Consider the following 14,966-nt stretch of genomic DNA (forward strand, 5'->3'; position numbering starts at 1 on the left):
AATCAAGAACAGAAACCGTGGTTTTTGTACTTATTGTTTGACTTTTTCAAAATAAAACACAATGTAAAGACTTTGTAAATTTCAATTTTGTCTAAACTCAAAATGCACAGTTAAACTGGGAATGGGGGCTCAATTTCAGCTTGTTTAAAGTATTGTCAGAAGTTTATTTTTTACTTCAATGAAAATAACAAGTTACTGTACTGTCTCTCAACACTTACTGTTAATTTGGCATTCAGTTAATTTTACTAAAAGTCATACCAGAGCTTTTATAGACAGCATGCCATATTGCCTAAGGTAATCAGCTACAAATCATAAGGGCAATAATGACTCTAAGAAGACACTGCTGGGGTGGGGCTTGTTATGTTTTGGACGTACAGTGGAACCTCAGTTCACGAACGTCTCGGTACACATACAAATTGGTCTACGACCAAAAAGTTCGCCAAACTTTTGCCTCGGTTCACGACCACACACTCAGTATATGAACAAGCCAGTTTCCCTTTCGGTTTGTGTGCGCCGATGATTTCCGCACGTGTTACATTGTTCTCGGTCAGACATCCGTGCTTGCACATGCGTGCGTGCTTTCGCTGTGAACTCTTTGTGCTCTATTTCATTTCCCTTCTGGTTCATATGCGCCGATTACTGTATTTAAGCACATGTTCAGCCTCTCCCTATTCATTGTTCTCAGTCAGACGTGCGTGCTTTACCTGTGAACTCTTTGTGCTCTACAGTATTTCGTGTGCTTTTGCAGTTAACCATGGCTTCTAAGCAAGTGAAGAGTGGTGAGAAGAAAGTTTTGCAGAAAATTGAAATCGAAGTAAAGAAAGAAATTATTGAAAAGTATGAGCGTGGCATTTGTGTTACTGATCTTGCCGCCGAGTGCAAGAAGTCAAAATCTACGATTTCGACTATTCTAAAGCAGAAAGAATCTATTAAAGCAGCAGATGTTGCAAAAGGAGTTACAATGTTAACCAGGCAGAGGCCTCAAGTGCTGGAAGAGGTGGAAAAACTGTTGCTAGTGTGCTGAACGAGAAGCAACTTGCAGGGGATAGCGTAAGCGAGGCGATGTTATGTGAGAAAGCAGGAAGATTCATGGCGATTTGCTGCAAAACTATCCTTCTACGAGTGGTGAAAGTGAGGAATTTAAAGCCAGTAAAGGATGGTTTGAAAAGTTTCGCAAGAGAAGTGGCATTCATGGTGTGGTAAGGCATGGAGAGGCTGCTAGTTCCGACGCTGAAGCTGCGAAAGAATTCATGAAAAATTTCACAAAATTAGTGGAGGATGAAGGCTACATCCCGCAACAAGTCTTCAACTGCGGCGAGACCGGATTGTTCTCCACCCAGTTCCTCCTCACTTCATGCCAGAACTCGACTCATGCAAGGTTAGTTTTCTTGGTGGTTTATGTTTAGTTTTTGTATTACGGTTTTTTCAAATGTTCATTTTCGGTTCGTAGAGTGAATTGTTGCAATGTTACTTTTGTCTTTTTTCAAATGTTCATTTTTTTCCCTGTGCTTAAAACTCATTAAAAAAAAGTGTTTACAGCGAGTGGTTCGTAGCGTGATTTGTTGCAATGTTACTTTTCTTGGAGGTTTATTAAATTACAGATTTTTCAAATGTTCTTTTTTTCCCTGTGCTTAAAACTCATTTTTAAAAAGTGTTTACAGCGATCGGGGGGTTGTAAGGCTATTAGCGCGAACTCTTGCAATGTTAGTTTTCTCCTGTTGTTCAAGGTTTTCTCAGTGTTATTCAATGTTTTTACATTTAGTTTACTATTACAATGTGCTTTCTATATTTGTGCTTAAAAATCTTTAAAAAAAAATATATTTACATACGGTCTGGAATGGATTAATTGTATTTACATACAATCCTATGGGGAAAATTGCTTCGGCTCACGACCAAATCGGTTTACGATCAGAGTTTTGGAACGAATTATGGTTGTGAACCGAGGTTCCACTGTATTCTGTCTCTAGGTATATCAGAGGACTGGACTTTGTGAAGTGTGCTTTAGCCTCACTAGGGGGGGAAAGAAAGAGAGCAAACTATTTCTTATCTATCATATTAATCCTTATAATTGTAAGAGCCAACGTACAGTAACAATTGGCTTCATGGCAATAACTTCCTGGAAAAATTGAAAATTAAGGACAAAGCTGTCTTATGTATAATGTACTACTATCTTAAATTAAGATTACAGAATGTCAACAAAAGATCATCAAACAGTTACCTTTGTGAACTGGAATGTTAAAAGTCTCAATCACAAATTAAAGAGAAAGAAAGAATTCTCCCAACTAACAGGTCTAAATGCTATATAGTATTTTCACATGAGACCCACTTAGTAAGCAAGGATCAGGTCTGGCTGTACAGAGGCTGGACTGGCCAAATATTCCACTCCAGCTTTACAAAAAAAACTAGAGGTGTGGGAATTCTTATACATAGAACAATCTCATTTGTAATATCAGATGTAGTATCTGATCCTGAAGGGCGATAAGTGATCGTCATGGGTAATTTATTTAACTGTAAAGTAATTTTGATAAATATCTACACACCCAATGTGGATGATAGGGACTTCATCCAAAACGTATTTACATCCATCCCCAATGTGAACACTCATAAAATTATAATGGCTGGTGACTTTAATTGTATTTTAAATCCAGACCTTGTTAGGTCTCCTGTCACAGGGGTGATGCCATCTAACACTGCAGAAAGAATTATACAGTTTGTAACTGATCATAACTTATCAGACCCCTGGAGATTCCTAAACCCAAATTCAAGAGCATATTCCTTCTACTCACCTGTGCATCACTGTTACTCAAGAGTTGATAATTTCTTTCATAGATAACAATTTCTTGCCTGCAATTAAATCTTGTAAGTATGACGCTATTGTTATCTCCGACCACGCCCCTTTGATCATGGAGCTTAAATCACTATGCCCCATATATTCATCTCGCAGATGGCGCCTTAACCCACAGTTATTAGCAGATGAGAACTGTATGGAGTTTAGATCCAAGCAAATTGATTTTTTTTTAGAGACAAATACATCCTAAGAGATCTCTGCAGGAATCCTCTGGGAAACTCTAAAGGTCTTCTTAAGAGGACAGATTATATCATATCTGTCCCACAAAAATAAACCAGAAACCAAGAAGATATCAGAGCTGATCAATGAAATTACCAGAATAGATCAACAACATGCCAGTTGCCTGAATGAGGCACCTCATAGGAAAAGACAGGCTTTGCATTCTGAACTCAACCTCTTGACAACAAAAAAACCAGAACAACTCATTTTTAAATCACAAAATCATTACTATGAACACAGAGAGAAAGCTAACAAATCCACAAGCAGGAAGTTCACAATGTAATCCCAGCAAATACCAACGCAGACAGAGACAAAATCATTGACCATAAAAATATAATGCACACATTTAGAGACTACTGTAAGGCCCTATATATACTCAAATTAAAGAAGACAAGACACAACCTAACATGTTTTTGGATGCATTATAGATACCACAACTAGATACACTCAGTGCAGAAGAATTGGACAAACCTCTGGCACTATCAGAATTACTAGATGCTATGAACTCACTTCAGAGCAGAAAAGCAGCAGGGTTACCCTGCCGAATTTTATAAAAAATTCTCAGTTAAGTTAGCTCCCCTTTTATTAGCAACATTTACGGAAGCTAGAGACAATAAAATTCTACCACAAACTTTTCGCCAAGCATTAATTACCGTGTCTCCTAAGCAAAATAAGGACTTATTACAATGTGCATCATACAGACCAATCTCACTTTTGAATAACAATGTTATTGCCAGTAGGATTGAGAAAGTTCTTCCTTTGAGAATATCAAAAGACCAAACTGGATTTATTAAAGGCAGACACTTAGCTTCCAATGTTTGCCGCCTGTTTAATGTAATATATTCACCCACAAAGTCTAACACCCCGGATATATTATTATCGTTAGATGCAGAAAAAAATATTTGATATGGTTGAATGGAACTACCTTTTCACGACATTGGAAAAACTTGGGTTGGGCCCGAACATATCTACATGGATTAAACTGCTGTATACCACTCCAGAAACATCAGTTTGTATTAACAATATTATTTCAGACTACTTCAAAATAGAACTTGGTACAAGACAAGTATTCTCCTGGTCATGACTGCTTTTTGCAATCACCATTGAGCCATTGGCAGTTCACTATCGAAATGCTTATGAGATAAAGGGGATTATCAGAGAGGGACTTAAACAGAAAATTTCACTATATGAAGATGATATGGTACTGTATATATCAGATCTACAAAATACTGTGTCTGCAGTCCTAACAGCACTAACAGATTTTCAAAAGATTTCCGGTCTCAGAATTAATTTGAATAAAATTATCTTTTTCAGTGAACATTCACTTCAGTCGTGGCAATGAAAAAGCAACAAGTGGGATACTTGTCAGTTGTTACAGTGAATTGTTTTTATTAAAAATGAGAACAAAAGGCTGTAAGAGTCCAATAATTTTGTGGAATACAATATTTGTGTAGACAAATAAAACTAAATTTGTTATTAGTCACTCAGTGTCAGTGCTGTTGCTATTATATTGTGCAGTTTTTTTTTTTGTTTCTAATGTATTTTTAATGGCTGTACTTTTTCTAACCATTATTTTCATTTAATAATAATTAATGTGTTTTTTATATACATTTTCTTACAAATAAAGAAAGCTTGGCAAAGGCAAAACATGAAAAAAGCTCAAAAGTGCATCATGTTATAGGTTTCATTAAAAATAGGCTTAGGACAGTAAAGCCTAGAATGTTGTGCCTGTGTGCCCAAAAGGTAAGTTATAGAAGATGAAACCCAGTATGGTATGTCTTGTATCAGGAGGACCAACAACAATAGCTTGGCAGGTTGACAGCTGTTAGAAGACTGTCATGCTCTTTGTGTTACCACGGAGGTAAATTTTAACATGAAGAGGTAGCTAGGAGAGAGTTACAGCTACCTATTAGACTTTATGAGCACCATTTCAGCCTCCATTGTTAGGACCAATATGAATAATTTTTCTTACTTTTTTACAAAAGTTAGGATCTTCTATTCCTGATTTTATAAAAGATACCATGTTTACGAGGGGGTCTGCTGATCTCACATACTCCTCTTTTGTATGGGTTAAAGAAATCCATATTTTGGCCAGTCACTGCATGCTTTTTATTCAGACCATTGTTGACATCAGAGGATAATTAGTGGACTTTTCTCATGTAAGAAATTTAGTAAACCTGAGTACAATTTATGAACTTTACTTGTAGAACTGTATTCTGTCAATCTGCCTATCATGCACTCTGTGTCATTTACTATCAGTCAGCTGGCTTGAATTGTACAAGTCCTTCACATAAGTCATTCATTCTCTTTTTCCTGTTCTTTGAAGGCTGCGTGAAATTTACAGACTAGATAATAAAAAGTCATTCTCAAATTTGTTATCTTTCCTTATCTTACATAAATGCTTGCAAATTTTACTATAGTGTTCTTTTAATTGGGTCATACAGAAACAATAGATATCTAAAAACATATTATTCTCCATTTCTAATCAAATGTTTTTCTTAATCAGCATTATTGACAACTTGTGATTATTTCTATAAAAGGAACATGCAATAGATAGTTAGATACACTAGGATATTTTTATGTCCATCTTCCACTACTTTTGTTAAGGTTTAAGATTTTTTTTTATTACACAGAATTTTTCGTTGCTTCAGTTTATAAATCATGTTCAGAATTATTTGCCCAAAGTTGATGATTTCAGCTTTATTTGACCATTTTTCAGAAATTCAGGGCAATAAAATAAAAATATATATTACCTGAGCCACAAACACGATTTAAGAAAATGAAAACAAGAGCACACATGAAGGGTTCCATCCTCTTTGTTTGGATGTCAAATCTGTTGTGCTAAACAATGAAACAGGAGAGTCTTGTTGGTTTAAATGCTAAATGCCTTCCCCCTTTATTCTACAAGGAAGTGCGATCAAGTTACTTTGAAGCCAATGTAGGTGTTTATAATTCTCAGACCCGTTTTTATCATCATGGCCTTTTCATAGATTTTTGATTTTTTTTTTGTTACATTTATAAACAGTCTTTTAGGAGCCTCTAAAAACCCAAAGAATCCTAAGGCACTTGAAATTATTGGTGTAGAATGAATAGAAAAACACCCCACAGTTTTAATGTGTATTCAGGGATATATGCTTAATAATTTCTTTAAATGAGGTTCTTAAATAGAATTTGAGTTATTTTGTCATTTATTTTTCTGGTTGATTTTGAACTTCTTTAACACCCTCAATTCAAAGTGATGTACTGTATTCTTACATTGTATTTTATTTGTTAGACAAATTTTCACGTCCTGGGTATGACATTAAACTGTATCCAGCCCTGAAAGCGGTCCTCCAACTTGCTGGGAAATCATGGGTTTTGGTGGCAAGATTGGCACTCCAGCCACCGTAAAAAAAAAAAAAAAAACTTTGCACAGCTCTGAGACAACAGAAAGGACTCCTTAAAGTTCCCCACTGGATTAGCTCTGCTGCAGCCACCCATAGGAAGGCTACTCACATTATAAAAGGGATGGGGGAAAGCCCTTGGGAGCCCCATCCCCGGAAAAGTCAAAACTTTTCAGAAAGCCAATGGGGTCAGGCCTGTCAGGGATCAGAACTGATGTGGTGCTGAGGCATTGCCTGCTACACAGCAGCACTCGGTCCCAATTTGAGGTGGCCCATCCGGGTAGGAATTGTTAATTTCTTGTCTCTCTAGCATGATGATCATCTTCCTCTACTGTCAAAGGAACTGCGTAAAATCCTCGTTTCAGCGGTGGCACTCTCAGAGGTGCGCAGACCTGGAACTGGCCAGATCTCTGTAGGTGGGTACACCTTTTATTGGTCTGGTCACTCTGAAGGCTGTCATACTCAGGGAGTAGCTGTTGCTGTAGTGGATCAGCTTCTTCTGATGGTGTCCGATGTCACTCCTTTCAACAAGAATATTATGAGACTCAGATTACAGCACTCTCTAGGTGCCTTGTCTGTTGTCTCAGTGTATGCTCCGACTGCGGTGAATGATGTCTTGGTGAGGGAGACATTTTATTTGCAGCTTCGCTCGGTGCTTGATGGGTGCCCATGAGGTGACACTCCTCTGGTAATGGGTGACTTCAATGCGACCACCGGCAGTGACAGGGCTGGCTATGATGATTGTCTCGGTCCCCATGGTTCTGGTGACTAAGGTGAAAGTGGCTCCATGTTCCTTGACTTTGCAAAATGTCAGGAATCACTGGATCCTGGTTCCAGCACCCTGAGTCGCATCGTTGGGCTTGGTACTCCAATACTGGTGGTGCAGGAGGAGATTGATCACATCCTTGTGTGCAGATGCTGGAGGCTCTTACAAAACTGCAGGGTCTACAGAAGTGTCCACTTTGTGAATTCTGACCACAGACTTGTTCTTACTACTCTGAAGTTCCAGCTTAGGTCCAGTAGTTTACCACCTGCTAGGAAAATGAAGCTGGACCTGGCCAGACTCCAAAATCAGGCTGTTTCTGACGAGTTTGCATGTAGTTTGTGTGAGGAATTTACAGATTTGGGAGCGAATGCTGATCCTAATCTGATGTGGGAGACCTTCCGTGACAACACCCTGAAGGTTGCTGAGGGTTGTGTTGGTGTTACTGGTGTTCCCAGAAGGAGGTGTTTCATCTCACAGGTCACTTTGGATATTATCGAGAAGAGTCATAACGCACGGCTTGATGGCAATTCTGTTTCTACTGGGAACTGAGAAGGACGGCTGCGAGGGCTCTGAATGCAGATAAGGAGGAGTTTGTTGGAGAAATCTGTGTGCAAGTGACACACCATCTATGGTCTAGTGACCCACAACCTGCTTACAATGAATCGAAGTATTATACACATCTGAATCTGTTCCGCAGAGAGTCACGGTCATGGCGGCTGATGTAACGGTCCTTATGGATGACACTGCAGTTGTGACCTGCTGGGCTGGCTACTTTGAGCAGCTGTTTAAAGCTGATCCTCGGGCTACGACATTCTACTTCTCTGTGTCCATGGTTCTTGAGGCTGATCCTCCAATTAGCTGTGAACTACCCAATCTCCCTGAGATTGCATAGGTGGTGAACCAGCTGAGGGGAGGAAAGGCTGCAGGGATCTGTGGTATCCAGGGTGAACTTCTTCAGGCTGGTGGTAAGGCTGTCCTCCTGGCATTGCAAGCAATCTTTGCTTCCATTTGGGACACTGTCATCATCCCAACTGATTGGAAAATGGGACTTGTCGTCCCTATCTGGTAAGGGAAGGGTGATCACCTGGATCGTGACAACTAGGATTGTCCTCAATCAGATCCTTGATCACTTGCACACCTATCTGCGACCGGAGCAGTCTGGTTTTACGCCTAAGAAGTATACCATTGACCGCATCCTGGCACTGAGGGTCCTCATGGAGCGCAAATGCAAATATCGGCAGAGTTTCTTTGCAGCCTTTGTCGATTTTTGTAAAGCGTTTGACTCAGTTGATTGAGCTGCCCTTTGAAAGATCCTGAGGGTTCGCAGGATCCCATCAAGGTTGCGGGATATCATGGCCAGCCTGTATACTGGTATAGTGAGTGTTGTGCAGAGTGGAAGCAGAACCTCTGTGTTTTTCCCATTTAATTCTGGGGTTCATCAGGGGTGTGTTCTTGCTCCTACTCTGTTCAGTGCTTCCATGGACTGGGTGTTGGGTAAGGTTGTGGGGTCCAGCGGCTGTGGGGCATCTGTTGGCAAAGAAAGATTCACTGATCTTGACTATTCCGATGATGCAGTGATCTTCATGGAGTCAATGGAGGCTCTGATCAGGGCTTTCGAGAGATTGAACGAGGAGTCCAAGTGTCTGGGCTTGCGAGCGTCCTGGATAAAAAACAAGATCCAGACCTTTAATGACCTCTTGGGCACAGCCATCAGCAGTGTGTCTGTCTGCGGAGAGAGTGTCGACTTTGTCAAGAGGTTTACTTACCTTGGCATTGACATTCATGTCTCTGGTGACTCTTCCTATGAAATCAGTGAATGGATTGGGAGAGCATGGGGGGGGTCATGAGGTCGCTGGAAAGGGGTGTGCGGTGCTCCCGATATCTATGCAAAATGATGAAGGTCCAAGTCTTTAGAGTGCTTTAGAGTCCTTTCTGTCTTGCTATGTGGTTGCGAGATATGGATGCTATCCAGTGACATGAGATGAAGACTGGACTCCTTTGGTAGTGTGTCTCTTCGGAGAATCCTTGGGTACCGCTGGTTTGACTTTGTATTGAATGAGAAGTTGCTCATGGAGTCCCGAATCAGGTGAATTGTGAAGGAGCGTCAGTTACGGCACTATGGCCATGTGGCATGATTCCCTGAGGGTGATCCAGCTCGCAGGATCCTTATTGTTGAGGACCCGAGTGGCTGGACCAGACCAAGGGGATGCCCACATAACACCTGGCTGCGGCAGATAGAGGGTCATTTCCAGAGGGTGGGACTGGACCACATGTCTGCCTGGGGGGTTGCCTACCAGTATCCCAAGCTGTTTCGTCATGTGGTGGGTGTGGCAACGCCCTGTACCTGTGCATGCTCCCTGACCTGACCTGACCTGTTTTCAACAACATTAAATAGCCAAGTAGATATGGGTCATACTTATACTTTGTGTTTGTGAAACTTTTTTAATTCATACAATACATAAGTTAATGTTATTTGTTGTAAACTTCTGTTTTATATTTATAACATGCCCCCTATCATTTTTGCAATTTGTGGTATCCAATAAACTCTCACCAAAAAAAATGTTCTTGTTCTGTTGTTGTTTTTGTCTGACTATTCTTGGTGGCAGTGATACTAACATGAGAACATCAACTTAGTTATTGGAACCTGGTATGACTTTAGGCAAAAGAATAAAATTCAGGAGGTGCTATTTGAACTATGGAGAGCTGTCTTTCAAAAATCATTCTTTTTTTGGTACTTACAGTCTAAGTGGGCTGAACAAACACACTTCAAAGCAATCAGAAAATGGCAGAATCAAAACAATGAATCATAGAACAGATTTGTGTGAGAACCTGAGCTATAAACCTGCATTGAACTGACTGCTTTACTCTAATGATTAATGACTATTTTGTCACTAGTAACCCTTGTCATTCGGGAAACCTATTAAACTAGCTATTAGGGAATATTGACAACTAAACGAACCAGTCCTTCCTCAGTCTCGCCCAATTGTGTAAGCTTCCCTTTGAAATTCTTCTGTTAAAAAGCAGGCCTTTCTGTATTCTCATAGTTTACATTAACACAGCACTAAAAACACATAGTCATTAGGAACGGCTCTGAACTAAAGTTTATTTTGTTCCTTCCAATTAATGAATCAAAATTTCTGAGTACGACCTCACAGAAAACAGACGCCATCCTCCCAGCTGGTGACATGTCCATCACAAAGTACATTGTTGACAACCGGAGATGGAATAAACTCCTTGCTTCACCACCTGCAGGGTCCATCTTTCTGAATCATTCATATCCAGTGAAGATTCTGCTTTTCTTCTTTTTGTAGTCCTGTCTCACTTGGGTATAATGAGAAGAATATTTAGACCCCCTTAATTGATGGGAAAGGCTCAGCTTGAAACAGCCAGTGAGACTTGACCCCAGTCTGTGTCATCTCCAGCAGTATAAACAGTGAAACAATAATACAAAGCACCAAGTAAACAATTTCAGGTGTTGCAAGAATCTAATTTTTTTGCTTGTCCTTCTAATAACAATAAATAGGAGATTCTACATTGACATAGGGTGGCATGGTGGCGCAGTGGTAGCGCTGCTGCCTCGCTGTAAGGAGACCTGGGTTCACTTCCCAGGTCTTCCCTGTGTGGACTTTGCATGTTCTCCCTGTGTCTGTGCGGGTTTCTTCTGGGTGCTCCAGTTTCCTCCCACAGTCCAAAGACATGCAGGCTAGGTGCATTGGCGATCCTAAATTGTCACTAGTGTGTGCTTGGTGTGTGTGTGTGTGTGTGTGGGCTGACGCCCTGCCCAGGGTTTGTTTCCTGCCTTGCGCCCTGTGTTAGCTGGGATTGGCTCCAGCAGACCCTTGTGACCCTGTGTTAGGATGTAGCGGGTTGGAAAATGACTGACTGACTGACATTGACATGCCTTGTTCATAGTCAAAATAAAATGAAATTTAGAAACATAGTGATTATAACTGTTGAAAGTTTATCAGTTTCTCAACAACTGAAACACTACATGTAATACTCTCTCAAAAATGACTCTGAAGCTCCAGGCAATGTTTATATTGTTTAAAGTATTATTTTGGAAAACACACTCACCAAAAATGCCTGAGCAGTCCCTTCTGGTTTGTTTTCTTCTTTACTGTATCTTCAGGTCCCCCACCTTGTTCCTCGTATTGCCCTTTTCAGTTGCCCCACCCAAATGCCTATACCAAATGGTACAGCTTAAACCTTACAACATTACACTTCTTTATTTTTATCTTTCAGTGTGACATAAACTTTCACCTCTTTTGTTTTTAGTTCCTTTTCATAAAAAATTTCCATGAGTGCTTTAATATCCTTGTGTGTCCTGTTTTGCAGGTACTGGATTATTTGTACTATTTTGTATTACTCAGTGTAATTGTAAAAGAGTAAAGATCAATGATGCAGACTGCAGAGTTCATCACAAAAAAACATGCTTCTCCAGGATATGTCATTTTATTTTAAAAAGCCTGATGTTGAAACACAATACACAGCTTGCTTCCTTGTAATTTATCTTAAATTGAAAGATATTATATTACATTTTGTATTATCTTGTTGTTTCATGTTTTGCTCTTTAGTGTTTTCTAGTTTTTTGATATCAAATTGAAGTGCATTAGAGGGCACTTTTCCAGTGATGTCACTGCATTAAAGTCAATTGGGTCACTGGCTTCCATTTTGGGCAGAGGGTACTGTTGTGCGAAAATTAAATAATTTTAACATATTGTTAAAATGCTTATAGCAAACAGAACTTAGTTACATAATTCATGCTTTCCAGTTTTCCATAATATGCTCTATATTTGTTTTTGAAGCATATGAAATTTTCTTTGTGCCTGGTGCCACCAGACTGTTTTTAGGTTGCTTGCTAGGCCCCTGTAGTACACTAAGCGTAACTTTGCTCAGGTGTGAGTATGTGCAGACTGAACTTTTCTGTTCCTCTTTGGGGATGAAATATAGAGCCGTTTTAGGAAACCCATTGGTTGATTTTTCATGAATCATTTTAAAAAGGAACTTGTACATCTTATTGTTTTTGAGCAGTTACCATCATTATCATAAATTACTTTGATTACTCCTACTTACGATATAAAATAGTCCACTGAATAAAACTTGAAAATTAATGAATATTCATTTGTGTTTCTGTTTTCAGTGTTGAGTATTTGATGATTATATGAGATAACTTTTTATGCTGTCCTTTGATGGTCACACTGCATAACAATATGTTGACAGGGCTTCATTTAGTGTGATTTTTTTTTTGATGACATTATTTGGCTGTCATGTTATCAATACTGGTGTTGGTAGCCTTGTACATGGTGAAATACTGTCTTTTCCTGGTCCTCTCATCTAAGTGTTTCTGGTGATCATCTCCTTCTTTTGCCACCCTCCAATGCCACTGATGCCCTGATCTTTCATAGCTCCTTTCCTGGAACTTTTTTCTTCTTGATGCATCTGCTATCTGCACATTCACGCCACCACCTTAAATGGCTCACTTGTGGTCAGAGGTAAAAAATGTTTGCAGTCACTTTTCCCAACTATAGTACATGAGTTGATCCAGCCAGGATCCATTAAGGGGTTACTGTCCATACATACCTAAGCCAATAGACAGAAGTAGAAGAGCAAGGCTGTCAAATTCTGTTTTTTAAGGGTTTAATCATGTCACTCTCTCTTTCAGTCTCTCTCTCACACACACTCACACCTTGCAAAGTTTTTTATGATATCCCCCCCCGACAAAGTCCCTATCATGTCCATGTGACCCCGTCAGAATTTTCATGCCAAAAACAGCACACATACAGCAACAGAACACATTCTCTTTCCATCCCTTCCATTAGTGGTAGATGTATACAAATATAGCTTAACATTGTGTACCTCCTAGGCTTTGCTAAGCTCAAACTTTGAGAATTGCCACCAAACAAAAACCAGGATACAGCAAAATTCTTTCAGCTTAATGGTGAATCACATACTCAGTGGAAATTAAGGGGAAGTGCATTTAAGACTGAAGCCACGAAGCAGTTCTTTTCACAAAGAATTGTTTGTGGATGATAAAACCATAATGGGCCTCATCAGCAATGATCATGACACATCCTACAGAGAGGAGGTTGAATATCTGGTGAGGTGGTGCAGTGAATATAATCTGTCTCTAAAAGTTTATAACACAAAAGAGATGTTTGTTGATTTCAGGAGAACATTGGCTGACTATTTCCCACTGCTCATCAGTGGCTCTGCGGTGCAGAGAGTCAGTAGCAACAAGTTTCTTGGTGTACATATCTCTGATGACCTCTCTTAGACAATCAGCGTCAACTCAGTTATCAAGACAAAAAGGCACAAAAACACCTTCGTTTTCTGCAGAGACTGAAGCAAATCAACTTAACGCAATCCATTCTTATCTTCTTTTACAGAATAACTGTGTGGAACATCCTGACAAACTGCATTACTGTGTGGTTTGGGAACAGCAAAGCCCATGAGCGCAAGATCCTGCAGCACATAGTGAGGACAGCTGTTAAGGTCATGGGGTTTTCCTCTCCTCGATCCAGGACATCATTCAGACACGATGTTTGCGTAGAGCCTCCGCCACTGTGAAAGTCGCCTCTCACCCATCACACACACTGTTTGACATCCTGCCAACCAGTAGAAGATTCCACAGTATAAGGTCCAGTACAGACAGACTCTATAACAGTTTTTTTCCCCATGCTGTCAGACCTCTAGATTGTTACATATCACCCAGTACCATATCCCTATAACATTTACACTCTACATTTTACTATGGACATTTAGCATTGTTTGAGCTTTATAGTCCTGAGGTTTTCTTTTTTTGTTTTGTTACTTTGTATTGTTGCACTGGTTTTGGTGATGTTATATGTGTATGTTAAATGTGTGTTGATGTGTTTATCCACCTGGGACTGTAAGGAACAAAATTTCATTCAACCACATACTATGTATTGTGAATGAATGACAGTAAAGTTGAGTTGAATTGAGCTGATCTGAGTTGGGACTCTGGAGCAAACTACTGTGACATGTAGTTGAAGCAGAAACCTTGACCACGTTTAAGAAGAATCTGGATGAGATATGAGGACAACTTAGCTATTAACTAAACAACCGGGCTTGATGGACTGAATGGTCTCCTCTCATTTGTCAGATTTCTTATGTTTTGTATATTTGTAAGCAGAAGGTTTTCTTGGCAGCTGATTTCAGTTTTGCCCTGAAGCCATGTTTCAATGGATGTCTATTATTTTTCATTCTATTTTAAGCCATTGGAATTTTAACAGAACCTTATCTACTCATCATCCTTTTTGAAAGTATCATGGCTCAAATACCCACCGTAAAAACTGCTTTAATGTTCTATTAGAGTCTTTAGCATATTGATGATGACTAATCTTGCAAACTTCAAAGAATCTCACATAAAATAAATATTATACCGTCTGAAAATGAAAGCAGTCATTTTATTCAACAGATACGGTAGACTGTCTTTAGCTATTCTCTTTCAACTCACTGTGCAATGTTAGATGTTAGATATTTGATGTTTTCTTTCTGTTTAGTGCTTATTTTGTCAATCCATCTATCCATTTTCAAATGTCTTTAATCCAGTTATGAAGGCCATGGGCTAGAGCCCATCCAACAGCATTAGGAGGAAAGCAGGAGAAAACCCTGCATGGGAGTAGTCTATGATAGCTCCCTTTATACATGTAATTCATTCTGAAGAAGAATTCAGTGGGGAAGGTATTTGACATTTTGTGGCACCCTAATCTAATAAAATAGTACCAAA

General features: G+C 39.5%; 1 protein-coding gene across 2 annotated transcripts in view; it reads right to left on the reverse strand.

The window, feature by feature from the left end:
- LOC114649283 (uncharacterized) overlaps window positions 1-14,966 on the reverse strand; it is a 282,139-nt gene that overhangs the window by 20,734 nt on the left and 246,439 nt on the right. Inside the window, exon 1 of one of the 2 annotated variants that reach the window (XM_051925480.1) lies at window positions 5,821-5,897. The exons of the other annotated variant lie outside the window; for it this stretch is intronic. Coding sequence (XP_051781440.1) covers window positions 5,821-5,878 — 58 coding nt within the window. The 5' untranslated portion in view covers window positions 5,879-5,897. Of the gene's footprint in view, window positions 1-5,820; window positions 5,898-14,966 lie in introns of those variants that run through there. 2 annotated transcript variants of the gene reach the window in all.

Source organism: Erpetoichthys calabaricus, chromosome 3 (assembly GCF_900747795.2).
Source record: "Erpetoichthys calabaricus chromosome 3, fErpCal1.3, whole genome shotgun sequence".
Lineage (NCBI taxonomy): Eukaryota > Metazoa > Chordata > Cladistia > Polypteriformes > Polypteridae > Erpetoichthys > Erpetoichthys calabaricus.